General features: G+C 42.0%; 1 protein-coding gene across 1 annotated transcript in view; it reads left to right on the forward strand.

Moving 5' to 3' along the window:
• The window catches only part of kcnq1.2 (potassium voltage-gated channel, KQT-like subfamily, member 1.2), a gene marked incomplete at both ends in the record, with an annotated part of 126,166 nt that overhangs the window by 9,248 nt on the left and 102,701 nt on the right, over nt 1–14,217 (forward strand). Inside the window, one exon of the mRNA XM_083663014.1 lies at nt 13,766–13,856. Within this exon, the coding sequence (XP_083519140.1) occupies nt 13,766–13,856 (91 nt within the window). The remainder of the gene's footprint in view (nt 1–13,765; nt 13,857–14,217) is intronic.

Below are 14,217 nucleotides of genomic sequence, written 5' to 3' on the forward strand. Positions count from 1 at the left end.
CTACAAACTAACTCTTTTAGACAGAGAAAGTACACATTCTATTAGTACTTTTGAGATATTGTATGTTCACAAACTCCAAGCTGAAACGAATCCTCGGCTCTTATAAAATGAGCCATAATCCTCAAAAAACGGCTTGGCAGAAGCTACCTACAGCAAAAAAAAACGTCTGGCAGTCAATGTGTTAACACGTTCTCAGAATCGATTTTTTTTTTTTGACGGTGGGACGTTGATCTAACCCATTTACGTCTCCTACACCAGAATTGGAGGTATTGAATGTGTATAATCTATTTTACCGACCCACTGAGTGTCGACATGTCTCTCCACAGTAGAAAGAGGCGACCCAAAACTGGAGGGAAAAACGCGACGAAGCCGTTCTCATACTGTAAAATTCATGGCGAAAACGCTTTCACTTTCGTGCTGATGCACAGCGGTGGCAACGGTGGGGGGTTCCAAGAATAGATTGGATGCACACTTTGAAACACGCAGCATAAATATGACCAGAATCGCATCAAAGCTCTCAACCAAAACTCCACGAAACGAGCGAGTCCACCCAGACTTCCTCAAACAGCGGCCGCTCAAACAGGCAGCAGCCAGGCAGCAGCAACTTCGTTGTGACACGCCCGCTGGAGAGCCAGGGAGGCAGGAGGAGAACACACACGGAGGGAGGAGTTGGAAGCAGAGGGGGGTTTCCTGCTGTTATGGAGGAAATTACTGTTCAAAACTATTGTTTAGATGTCTGACTCTTACTGATGCCAAAAATGAATGGTTAAAGTGACTGTTCTATCGAATTTCACAAAAAGCCGTTTATCTCTGAATAATTTTTCTGACGCTGAAACCATGCTGTATTCAACTGCTAATGCTTACATAACTACTAACTCTACAAACTAACTCTTTTAGACAGAGAAAGCACACATTCTATTAGTTCTTTTGAGATATTGTGTGTTCACAAAATCTTAGCAGAAAAGAATCCTCGGGTCTTGAAAGATGAGCCAGAATCCTCAAAAAAACCCTCTGGCAGAAGCTAACTACAGTAAAAAAAAACGTCTGGCAGTGAATGTGTTAAGGACCTGGCATCTGTAGGTAATGATGGCTTGGGTTCTTACCTCAGATTGCGGCGTGTGTTTTGGTGGCTGCGTGTTCAGTCCTGTCATAACACGCCTGCATCTCACTCTGGGGTCATGAGTCACGACCCAGCAGCAGTTGGGTAACTCTGGCCAAGAACAAGAGAGATTACTGCCATGCAACTTCTGGCAACAAGCTGGGTGTCTTCTTCAGCCTCTAAAGACCTCTCGTCCCTCCCTCATTTTATTCATCCACCTCTATAAATGCTTTAGCTCTAAATTGCCAACACTTTTCCCAGAATATGTATTAGAAATTGGTAACTAAACCAAACATTTACTTTCCTAATCTTTCCGCCTGAAGAGAATTCGACCTTTCTATTCAAAACACAGCAGAGATGCTCTGTTCTGCTGTATGCGTCTGTTTTGTGTGCCCTCACTGCCCTGTACATGTCTGTTTTGTGTGCCCTGTATGCGTCTGTTTTGTGTGCCCGCCCCGTACGTTAGGGCTGTGAATCTTCACTGGCCTCACGATTCGATTCGATTACGATTCAGAGAGCTACAATTCGATTCTATTACGATTATCGATGCATCTTAAATTGATGCATCACTTTTTTCCGCAATACATGATTTATTTTTTCTCACTTTCTTTTTCTCACTGTGTGGCTACTTTTAAAATAAAAGTGCATTTGGAATTGCATTGTATTATGATCCATAATTAAAATAAACAACTGCATGTACTTCCATTATATTTTATTTGATTATACATTTTTTTTTTTTTTTTTTATATAATCGATTTTTGATATTTGTGAATCGATGCAGAATCGTGCACATCCGCATCGCGATGCATCTTATAATCGATTATTTTTGACACCCCTACCGTACGTGTCTGTTTTGTGTGCCATGTGTCTGTTTTGTGTGCCCCGTACATGTCTGTTTTGTCTGCTATGTATGCGTCTGTTTTGTGTGCCATGTGTCTGTTTTGTGTGCCCAGTACGCATCTGTTTTGTGTGACCTGTATGCGTCTGATTTGTGTGCCCTGTATGCGTCTGTTTTGTGTGACCTGTATGCGTCTGATTTGTGTGCCCTGTATGCGTCTGTTTTGTGTGCCCTGTATGCGTCTGTTTTGTGTGCCATGTGTCTGTTTTGTGTGCCCTGTACATGTCTGTTTTGTGTGCCATGTGTCTGTTTTGTGTGCCCTGTATGCGTCTGTTTTGTGTGCCCTGTATGCGTCTGTTTTGTGTGACCTGTATGCGTCTGATTTGTGTGCCCTGTACATGTCTGTTTTGTGTGCCATGTGTCTGTTTTGTGTGCCCAGTACGCATCTGTTTTGTCTGCTCTGTATGCGTCTGTTTTGTGTGACCTGTATGCGTCTGTTTTGTGTGCCCTGTATGCGTGTGTTTTGTGTGCCCTGTATGCGTGTGTTTTGTGTGCCCTGCATGGCTGATAATCCGTTCCAGCAGTAATTGAGGGTCTAATGTTCTCCTCACAGAGGACAGAGAACCTGAGCCTGTCCTTCGTTCAATATTAACCCCTTCTGACTGATCCTCGCTGACACGCCTTTAAGTAACTCTTACTTGTCGATGGCTATCACGGTCTATTCTTCTTCTGGCCTCTTTAGAGTTTGGCAGTGAAGTGAAGGGCCCTGTGCAACACCATGACAGCCTAATAGGCCTGCGGTAATGGCCCCCGCACGTCATTAGGCGGATGCTACACACACACACACACACACACACACACACACACACACACACACACACACACACTAGGGCTGTCAAAGAATAATCTATATTCGAATATATATTCAAATATAAAAATTTAAAGAATACATATAAAAATGTATATTCAAATGTATTATTATTATTATTATTATTATTATTATTATTATTTTTAAACATTTAACCGGGTAAAAAACCTGGCCAAGAGGGCAACATAAAAAGATACATTGTTTGCCTGGCTATTTAAAAACATTACAAAAGTGTAGTAGTAGTGTAGTAGTATTAGTACTGACTAGGGGTGTCACGATACACTCAGTTCACGATACGATACGTATCACGATACTGGGTTCACGATAACGATACGATACGATACGATTTTAACAATATTTTTTTAAACTTAAAATGACAATATATGACTGGAAAAGTAGTATTTTATTTGAAATGCACAAATACAAAACATGCTGTTGTGGGAAATTGTTATTACAATAATAACTAGAAAAAACATGAGATTGGAGATAAGGCTTATCTTGAAATAGAATGAGTTACACCGTCACTTAGATTTACTTTGAACTAAAAGGTTTCTCAGCAGTATAAATTCTCATTATGCGTCTTCAGTTTTTCTTCAAACTCAAACAACAAGACTTTTCTTAATCTATTTTTTATGCATCTTCAGTTTTTCCTGTCAAGTAAACAGTTTTGCCAGAAACTCAATTGAATGGTTTCTCTCCTGTATAACTTCTCGTGTCTCTTCAGAGACTTGTTCAACTGAACTACTTTCCACACATTGAACTTCAACAAACAAAGACGTTTCTTAGTCTATTTAAAAAAAAAAAAAAAAAAAAAAAAAAAATTGCGATATGAGATTTCATCTCAACGATACATATCGTGACGTTTTACTATCGCGAAATTTCGTGGGACGATATATTGTGACACCCCTAGTACTGACTGAATAAATATGGAAAAAAACTATGTTTATGTTGAATTTTTTTTTTTATGTTAAAATAAATATACCAAGTACCGGTAGTTACATAAGCTCTCTGGTTGTATTCACGCACGCAAAAGAAAAAATAATAATATATATATTCAAACAAATATGTTTTGATTAGAGGGAATATTCGAATAGGATTTTGGGGCAATTTTGACAGCCCTAACACACACACACACACACACACACACACACACACACACACACACACACACACACACACACACACACACACACACACACACACACGTACTGCACACACACACACACACACACACACACACACACACACACACACACACACACACACACACACACACACACGTACTGTACACACACACACACACACACACACACACAGACACACACACGTACACTAATCCTCTTTGGTCATTTTAAATAGTGTGTGGTGGGGGATTTTATTTTTTATTTAATAGAAATTTCAGGCAACCCCATTTGAATTCCAGGTGAGCCCACTTAGGGTCGCGACCCCAAGGTTGTGAACCACTCTAAGCCCTCTTGCATTGGCACGTGAGGAGAGGGAGATATGGACTTGTGGTGTGCGAGCGTGTAGTTACGTGGCCCCGTGCAAGACTAAAGACACACCTTTTCAGGCTCCATCTGGGCCCTTCTTCAACTAAAAAAAAACGTACTAACTACTTACTAACTTAACTTTACCACTATTCCTTCAGAAGTTGTAGTTGTCATAGACTGTGTTGCATAGTTGATTGCTCTATTGCTGACAAAAATGTATTATTATATTGTAAGTCGCTTTGGATAAAAGCATCTGCCAAATGACGTAATGTAATGTAATGTAATGTAATGTAATGTAATGTAATATAATGTGTGAAAAGTGCCAATTGCATGAGACTTGCGGTCAATGCGTATGTGAGCTGCAGGGCGGGCGAGCCTAGGAATCGAGCGTGCGTAGTGCGCGAGATGCCTAGTGATGTAAATGACCTGTTTAAAATAAGATGGAGATAAGATAAGTTAAGATAAGATCAACTTAATCAATCCCAGACATGGGAAATTCACTTGTTACAGCAGCTCAAGAGTCAAAGTAGAAGAAACGAGTGGTAGAGCAACAAACAAAAGTTATATATATATATATATTAACCCCCCGCCCACCCACCCCGGATTTCACCCCCCGTTTTCTCCCCAATCTTCCCTGCTAGGGTGTCCTGGTTGTTGCTCCACCCTCTCTGCCAATCTGGGGAGAGCTGTAGACTACCACACGCTTCCTCCGATACATGTTCAGTCGTCAGCCGCTTCTTTTCACCTGACAGCGAGGAGTTTCACCGTGAGAATAGTGCAAAGTAGCTAGCAATGAAGCAAGTGGTGAGTGGTGGAAATAGAGAGCAGCAACAGTGCTACATTATGTGGTGTTGACTGTTGAGTGGTATAAAGTCTAATAGCTGTTGGAACAAAGGAGTTGCGGTTGATCAGTTTAACGTTTTATGTTCATGAGTTTTAGATTACGTTGCTCCCATTTCAGCGAGGCCAAGGCGCCAGACAAATCCAACACCTTTGGGTAAGTGATGATACACAGCTACTAAACAGAGAAGGTAGAAGAGCAGAACCTACAGGTCTCCTCCTTCATATTATGTAAGGCCTAGTTCCTCATTGCGCGGCTCGCGAGACGCTGGCGGCTCTCGAAGCTTTAGTTGGCGGATCTAAGAAATTGCACAAAAAACAAAAAAAATAGATTTTTTTTTAAAGATTTTTTCTTCCCTGCCCTCCCCAAAATTTCAATAAACCTTTATGGCATATTATTACAATACAACAATACTGGTGTTGACTTGACAGTAATAGACGGTGCCAAATCATTCAAAACAATAAGCATTTTGCTTTTAGGAGTATTGTGCCAGCGTGCAGCGCTGTTCCAAAACGTGTCAACGTGTGTCGTTGCCTGGGAAACGCACATCCCATAATACAACTGTTCGCATCGCATCCCATAATAGTATGATGATACTTGGGATGCCATTGCGAACATAGATGCGAACAGGTTAGCTAAAACTTCAGCGTCGCCAGCGACGGCCCCCACCGTTGCGGTCGAGGTATGTTTCGAAATCCCTCCAGGCCTGAAAGATTTTCTAGGGGAAACTGGTATATGTGTGTGTGTGTGTGTGTGTGTGTGTGTGTGTGTGTGGAAAACAATAAAACAAAAAAATGGTAGGCAGATATGCTTGGTTGGGGTGGCTTTTGGTGTTTTGCGGTAAAAGTGGCTCTCCTATTGACTTTGTCCTGCCAGTGCGGCTCTCATCGAAGAAATAGTGAGGATCACTGATGTAAGGGATAATGTACTGTAGGGATCGCGTCTATCTCTACCAACGTGACTTCAATACCCAGAGTGCCTTGCGACCCGAAGAAAGCTGAGCTCCCGCCTGAAATGATATCTCTGTAATAATGTCATGATGATGGAATATTGTGATGTGTCACTGGTAAAAACAAGCTTGTTTAGTGCAGTGGGGGCATGTGGGAAAAGAGGAGCTTGTTTAGTGCAGTAGGGGCATGTGGGAAAAGAAGCTGCCGACTGAAGCCATCTAGGTCAATACTGCACCAGCACTGGGATGCATTCTAAAGTCTGATCGATGTCTGTGGGCAAGAAGGACCTCCTGTGGTGCTCTGCGGTGCACTGAGGCAGAATGAGCCTGTTGCTGAACCTGCTCCTCTGCCTGGCACAGAGTGGGTGTTGCTGAACCTGCTCCTCTGCCTGGCACAGAGTGGGTGAGAGTGAACCTGCTCCTCTGCCTGGCACAGAGTGGGTGTTGCTGAACCTGCTCCTCTGCCTGGCACAGAGTGGGTGAGAGGAGTTGTCCTGCTCCTCTGCCTGGCACAGAGTGGGTGAGAGTGAACCTGCTCCTCTGCCTGGCACAGAGTGGGTGAGAGGAGTTGTCCATGATGCGCAGCAGTTTGGTACGCATTGTACCAGGTGAGCCACTGTGAATGTTTATTGCTGCAGTATGAGTGTAAGCCCAACACACATTTCCCACCTGTGGTTGCGGGACAGTAAAGTGACTCTTGACTCTTGACTTGATCTAGCCCAGCCATTCCCAACTTGTGGGCCGCAAAGGTATTGCAAGTGGGCCACCAAATCACTTGCAAAACATTATGATCTTCATGATTTATTTATTTATTATTATTATTATGTATGGGAATGCATTTCTCCGTTGTCGAATGATACCACTATTTAATTTTGAATTGAAGTATTTGTTAATAGTCTATTCCAGACAGCCCCTCACTTCTACAGTAGTTTCTGATTTCAGTGTGGTGCTGATGGACAGCTCCTTTTATCATTCACTTAAAACAGTGCTCTGAGAACACATTCTTTGACCTCCGTACTGTTTCCGGTCGGATGTGGGTCACGGACATTTTTGAGATTTTCAAGTGGGCCATGAGTCAGAAAAGTTTGGGTAGCGCTGATCTAGCCCTTCAAACAGCCCTCGAAACTACACTTTTCCAGGTGCAAAATCCAGGGTTGCAAGAAAATTCACATAATTCTTTGCAACATGGCTACAGGGCTAACATGGCTAGCCCATAATTGCTAATCTTTGCAAATAAGCATGCAAAATTGGCATTGCATGTATGCAATGCCACTCACATGCATTTCAGCAAGATTGCTATTCATGATGTCAATAGATGGAGCCACAGCGTGGGCAGCCAGGTGATCGGCTCCCCTGGTTGTTCTCGGCACAACTGTTGTGGGACTGTCCTCAGTGTGTCTTTGTTGTCTGTGTTTTTGTAGTTTGATCTAATATGTACTGTATAGAGACACTGCGTGAAATAGGCCACGCCCATCACGGGCGAAAAGCTCCGTTCATTTCCAAACACCAGCGTCATTTTCCTTGAATTAAACATAGCTAAAAGCTGTTGTGTGGTGGGGCTGCGCTGACAACAAATGTAAAAAATCGCCAGTTAAAGTTTTTTTGTACTCCTGAGCAAAACAAGGACGCCATTGAGAATTGGCGAGAAGAAAAATGTGGATCTAGCTGTCAAGGAAGTAAGTTGGAGTGTTCATCTTCCGTATATACGATCTTTTTGTGCAACACGCAACCATGCACGTGACATAGGAGAACGCCAGGATTGGAGGGGGGGTTTCTGTTTTCCCCCGTCTTGGGCGTGGCTTCTGAATGATGACGCGTTACGCAGTGTCTCTATGTGCACTGCCTTTCTCTTTCCATTCATCTTGCCCTCCAACCTGTGAGGACGTTTAATTCTATTTTCCAAGTATTTGGTAGACAAGATGACGGCTGAGCCTGGATGGAATATCCATGTTTGTGGCTGGTGGCGGATGTGGTATAATCCCCCCTAAGCTCTTTCATGGTTGGGATGGGGAGGGGGGGCTGTAGCTCACCTGTAGCTCGCACATTTTGCGTGTGAGCCTGCTCACCTGTTGAGCACCACGGCACACAGCCGCCTTATTATTAGGGGTGGGGGAAAAAATCGATTCACCTAAGTATCGCGATTTTTAATGTCACGATTTTTTGGATCGATCTTTTATTCCAGAATCGATAATCGCAAATTAAATTTTTTTTTTTTTTTTTTTTTTTTTTTTTTGGTGCTTGCAGTCAGGCCCCTCACTGAACAGCAGGCCAGGCGCCGCCTACTGGTTTACTAGTGGTTTTATTACTTTATTAGTTAGTCTGAAGTAATAATTACACTTCAGGGTTAAAGTGGGTGCATCTCATTGTAAAATTGGACTTCAAACGGCCCAAATCTGGCTTCAAACGGCCCAAATTTCACGCGCGTTGGCCCATATCGGCCTGGCCTGCTTGGTATCTAATGCCCGGCCTGAATTATGATCCCAGTCCGCCCCTGTTTTTAACTATATCGCCCAGCCCTACTCATGATATATAATATACAGTCTCTAGTGTATGATTCAACTTTTCCCATGTTCTAATCTAGTGTAAAAAAGCAAACAAACTGAAAAAATAAAAGAAAAAAATAAACAAAAATCGCAATAAATCGTAATATCGAATCGCAATAATCGTAGAATCGCAATACTTAAGAATCGCAATATAAATCGAATCGGCACCCAAGAATCGTGATAGTATCGAATCGGAAGATAAGTGAATCGCCACAGCCCTACTTATTATAGTAGTGAGATTGTCACACTTTGTATATATTTATCATATTTTTAATTTCCATATATCATCCCATCATCCCTATCAAGAAGCACTCTCAAATAAATGCATCTTTCACAAGTGCATACTTTTATATTTAAACATTTTAAGTTCATTACTGAATGTTAAACCAGTGCTACAAGATGATATTCTGATGTACGTTATTTACACAGTTTGGATCACATGTAATCACACTTATACCATGGTCTGAGTGAATACTCGATTCTGATTGGCTGCAAGGTGTCCATTAAAAAGTGATATTGTACAGTGATAATGGACACCTAGCTAAATGGTCTGTTCACCGTTCATATCAATGCGCCATAGTTTCATCAGTGTTATCAGGAGAGCAGTTTGAGCTCTATACCCCTGTTAAGGGTTAATATGACAATTTTGGATGTTGAGAAAAAAATTGACTCGGTCAAAGTAAGTATTTAAATCACCCCTGTGTGCTCAGTTTATCAAAAATAACTCTTAATTTACTATTTTGATTTTCGTTTCGGAGATTTTTAACCTCGCGTCACCAGGCTCTTCTCGGCGACAAAGAGGATATTTCCCTCGCTCGTGCCACGAGCCCGGCCTTTGACACAGAGAGAGAGAGAGAGAGAGAGAGAGAGAGAGAGAGAGAGAGAGAGAGAGAGAGAGAGAGAGAGAGAGAGAGAGAGAGGAGAGGAGAGAGAGAGAGAGAGAGAGAGAGAGAGAGGAGAGAGAGAGAGAGAGAGAGAGAGAGAGAGAGAGAGAGAGAGAGAGAGAGAGAGAGAGAGAGGAATTTTCGTTTCGGAGATTCCCTCTCCTGAGAGAAGCCGGCTCTGTTCTGGTCAGCTGACAGAAACCGGGCTCTCAGCTGTCAACTGTCAAACCTCCTGTTTACAACTTGCAGCAACCAGCAGCCAGGCGCTCTGGGAGAGCGCGCGCTGCCTCTTATCACTGATACAAATCAAGGGGTCCACCCGCTATGCACAAATCAAGTCAAAGAGGAAAAAGACGAGATCAACAAAAAGAAAACAACGCAATGGGCAGTTAACAGCAACACACTGAGAGACGTCCTTGTACAAAACATACCTGGACTCCAACATACTGAAAGCAGATAGTTTTCACTCTACTCCTGCCTCGCGCCATTTACGTCTTATAAGACCCGCAGACGTTAACGCAGAGAGTTCTCTCTGCATGTCACCACATACAGCCCCCGCTGCTCTGTGTTACTTCCTGAAACTCGATCGCTCTTAAATGTTAATATACTTGGCCAATACGTATCTATCATACAAAATAAAGCAAGCTGCCAAACGGTAATGTCTTCATTTAATGTAGAACGCAAAACATCGTTAAACCTGCATTCCTGTAATAAAGTTAACGTTTGAGTCGGCTTTAAAACGGAGCGGGTGGTGGAGGTGGGAGGGACTATTTTATTTCGTGGAAGACTGATTTACAGTATGAATAACAGACATTTAGCCATTTAGATTGCTTTATTTATTACACATGGAAATATAAATGACTGGTCTTATTGTTTTGTTGGCAAGTGACCATGGTATAAGCGGGTTAATGCACTTCGAGGTGTCCATTATCACTTTTTAAGGGACTTCGCGGAGGCAACCATCCTCGGCTTCGCCTCGGACGGTTCACGCCTCCACGTCGTCCCTTAAAAAGTGATAATGGACACCTCGTCGTACATTAACCCTTACATGTCAGTGGTCAAGTATAGATGAGTCAGCTCAGCCAGATGGCCTTTAGAGAGAACCTGCCGTACAAACATTTCCACTCCTCCTCGGAAACAACCCTGTGAGTGACCATGAATAAGTGATGTATGTCACAGAGGTCAGACAGGAGCCCTATCACATGAACACATCAAATGTATCGTTATGTCACAGAGGTCAGACAGGAGCCCTATCACATTAACACATCAAATGTATCATTATGTCACAGAGGTCAGACAGGAGCCCTATCACATTAACACATCAAATGTATCGTTGTTTCCTTCAACATGATACTGTGTAGCTAAAAGGTCATATGTAGCTAAAAGGTCATGTCGTGGCTCATCGTCGATTGTCTTAGTGTTGTTTGCAATGTGGACCAGGGTTTCCCCTACATGTATATACAGCTGCTGAGACTCTTGCACCATCACTGCTATGAGATCACAAGTTATGCAAACATAGGCTACTACTCAGAGATAAATGGCTCATTATTTCACTATTCCTCACTATGCCCAATTAAACAATGACTCTAACCTAGAATTAGCAGAACATTGTTATTTTTGAAAGCCATGGATCATATCAGGACATGAAACCGAATGAGAGGTGCTGAGAAAAATTAAACATTTCTGCCAATTTAAAAAGTCATCAAACAGTGGGATAATTCGGACTCGTTGAGCCAGTTATTGCACAGTCACACTGTGTGTCAATTGTGTTAAATCGACTCAGTCGGGGATAATGTGACAGGAGAGATGTTGTGTAGCCTATATAAACTTCATCAATCCCAATGCTACTTTACTTCAGCACCACATTACTGGCTTTCCTAGGGAAGTTAAGCAGGTCTGGCTGTGGAAAACATCACAGATAGACTCGTCGCTCCTGACTGAAATCGGTCAGATTTTCAGGGCTAGAAACTAGCAATGACAACGCTTGCCCTGGCACCAGGCATGAGATAGGGTCCTCTGTGTTGTTGTGAACATGAATAATGTTGGAGATGATGTTCTTCCACCATGAAGAAGATTAAGATAAGATGAAGTAGATTGGACCTGAAGGGGTACTGAGTGCTGGACTCACTGGAGCCATGCAAACAGTAGAAACATCCTGATTCACATGAGTTAAGGTCCTTACACATCAAGAGCGACGTGATGCGAGTTTTGACCCACCTGTCAATCACAGCCACAGATGTGTACATGTCGGAAACGAATTTCTGAAAAATCGACCGTGGTTCGAAAAAATAAACCCCGCAATAACTTCGCCGTTGGTATGCACGGTTGCATTGACTGATATAGGTTTGGAAAATATTATTGACGTGCGAATTAATCGCACGAAAAAAACGCTCCCCATGTGTAAGGACCTTTAGTTTTCAACTCTCCTTTGTCTCAGGATCACAATAATCTTCTTCATAATGTTCTGATGATGAATGTCTAGGGACACACAATATTGGATTTTTTTTGCCGATATTGGATATACTTGTTGTAGATTAGAATTTAACAGCCAAAATTAAAGGAGGAGTAAGGAGGACGTGTTAGGAACGCTGCTCTTCCCAGCACCGTACCTGGGCCCAGTTGTACAAAGCACCTTAGGTTAATATTTCCCTTAGGGTCAGAGTTAAGGTGTCCATAAAATCTCTATTGTGTCTTTTTAATACTGGATGTCTTTGAACTTTAAATATAATTTAAGGTGAAAAACAAGGAAATAAATGAAAATAAAAGTATTATTATTTTTAGACAAATAAATAGGCTAACTAAAATAAATAATATATAAAAATTATAATAATTGTTTTATCTCGATTATCTTGTTTTCATAATTGTGGGAATCCAAAATTGTAATTGAGATTAAAATCGGATGAATTGATCAGCCCTACCATCCACCCATCCATTCAAGCACCTAAATGCTCCTAAAGCAATTTGCATGATCCTTGAAGCCAAACACATGTAATACCTGTTCCATCAATCCACCTTGATCATTTGGGCATAAACATTTCAAAATGTTTGAAACTATAGATGTCTCACCGAATCTGCAATTTCCACACCTTTCCTTCACACTGACGTATGCAAGTTTGAGCCTTGTTTTGTATGTTTGTATGTACAATAATAAACAGAAACCTACAGTATATAACCCCTTCAGCAGTATGACATATCACCCCGCTTCTAATACACATTATAAAATGGCTCTCTCAAATCAAGCAATCTGATTGGTTCACAGCCATTGTATAATTCCAGTAACCGAGTTCAATAACCCATGGCCATGGGTTATTGGTTGCCATGGCAACTCTCTTACTAAGAGAGTAATAATAAGGCTTACCTCAAATGACAACGTAGAAAAAAAAAAATGGCGGAGACAGCTGTCAGATCCTTGTGAATCGATCTTCGCTTATAACTTTACTAATACTTAGCAGAAAATGATGTTTTGTACAAGAATAGATGCGGGCTAATGTCTTCTTTGCAAAAGAAAGGCTGTTAACTCCGCATTTAACCCCGCATTTAACCCCGTAACGTTAGTTGGTGTCGGGCAAGCCCTGAGAATGCAACGCTGCGCTCGAGCTGCCTGGGTTTCCAGAAAGCTCTCAGCCAAGCGCCAGGATTGGCCAATGTCAACTTCAGTCTCCAGAACGATCCAATCAAATCACCCGCAGGTCTATCTTCTTGCTAGAGGTCCCGCCTTACAGTAGTGTTTCAACTGACTCTCAGAATACCATGCCAGTCGGACTTATAGTGTCATTATTATTATATTATTATACTTGGAACCCTTTTATAAAAGCAATATAGCACTCGAGCAGCGTGTGTTGTGGAATATATCCCCCTGCTCAGTTGTTATCCCACTCGGCCTGCGGCCTCGTGGGATAACAACTGATCAGGGGGATATATTCACCACAACACACTTGCTCTCGTGATATATTGCTTAATTATAATGCACCCCTCAATGGTCTTATGTGTTTTTAAAGTTAGCTTTATCATGTTAGTGCATGCACACACACACTGATAGAAGGTCATGTTAAAGCACTTAAAAGATCTGTTGCGAGGATTATTTCTGTGATGGTGAAAACACACAACTGATGATTCTATTGCTATCAATCCCATTGGATCAGACAAAGATAAACCAAAACCCCTCATGAGCCTATTGCAAAAAAAATATGAATTAATGAATGAATGATCCACAGTATGTAGTGATGACTAACTGCCTGTGTTCCTCCCTACAGTTTCATCATGGTCCTGGTGTGTCTCATCTTCAGTGTCCTGTCCACCATAGAGCAGTATGCTGACTTTGCCACTGGAACCCTCTTCTTTATGGTGAGTAGTTTCAGCTTGTCAGAACTCCCCAAACATCCACAGGTTCTACAGACCTCCACAAAAACACAAAGCCACACTAAGCTGGAATGGGCTGCACTCATTGGTCTATCTCTATTGAAATGATGGTTAACTAGTACTGCATTAAGCCTAAGCATAGCCGCATGTAATTTGATGTTGCTGTTATTATCACTACAGAACTAAGAGAAAGCATAGTAATTATGACTTAATATAGTGTTCCTGTATGACACATATAACTGGCCTTTACTTGCTAAGGAAATTAAAACGTATTACTGCATGTTCACTCAGTAGTTCTGGCTGCGCATAGTCTGTGGTTTTCACTGCACTGCAGTACCCTCTGGTG

Source organism: Poromitra crassiceps (genome assembly GCF_964638095.1).
Source record: "Poromitra crassiceps genome assembly, chromosome: 30".
In the NCBI taxonomy this organism is placed as follows: Eukaryota; Metazoa; Chordata; class Actinopteri; order Beryciformes; family Melamphaidae; genus Poromitra; species Poromitra crassiceps.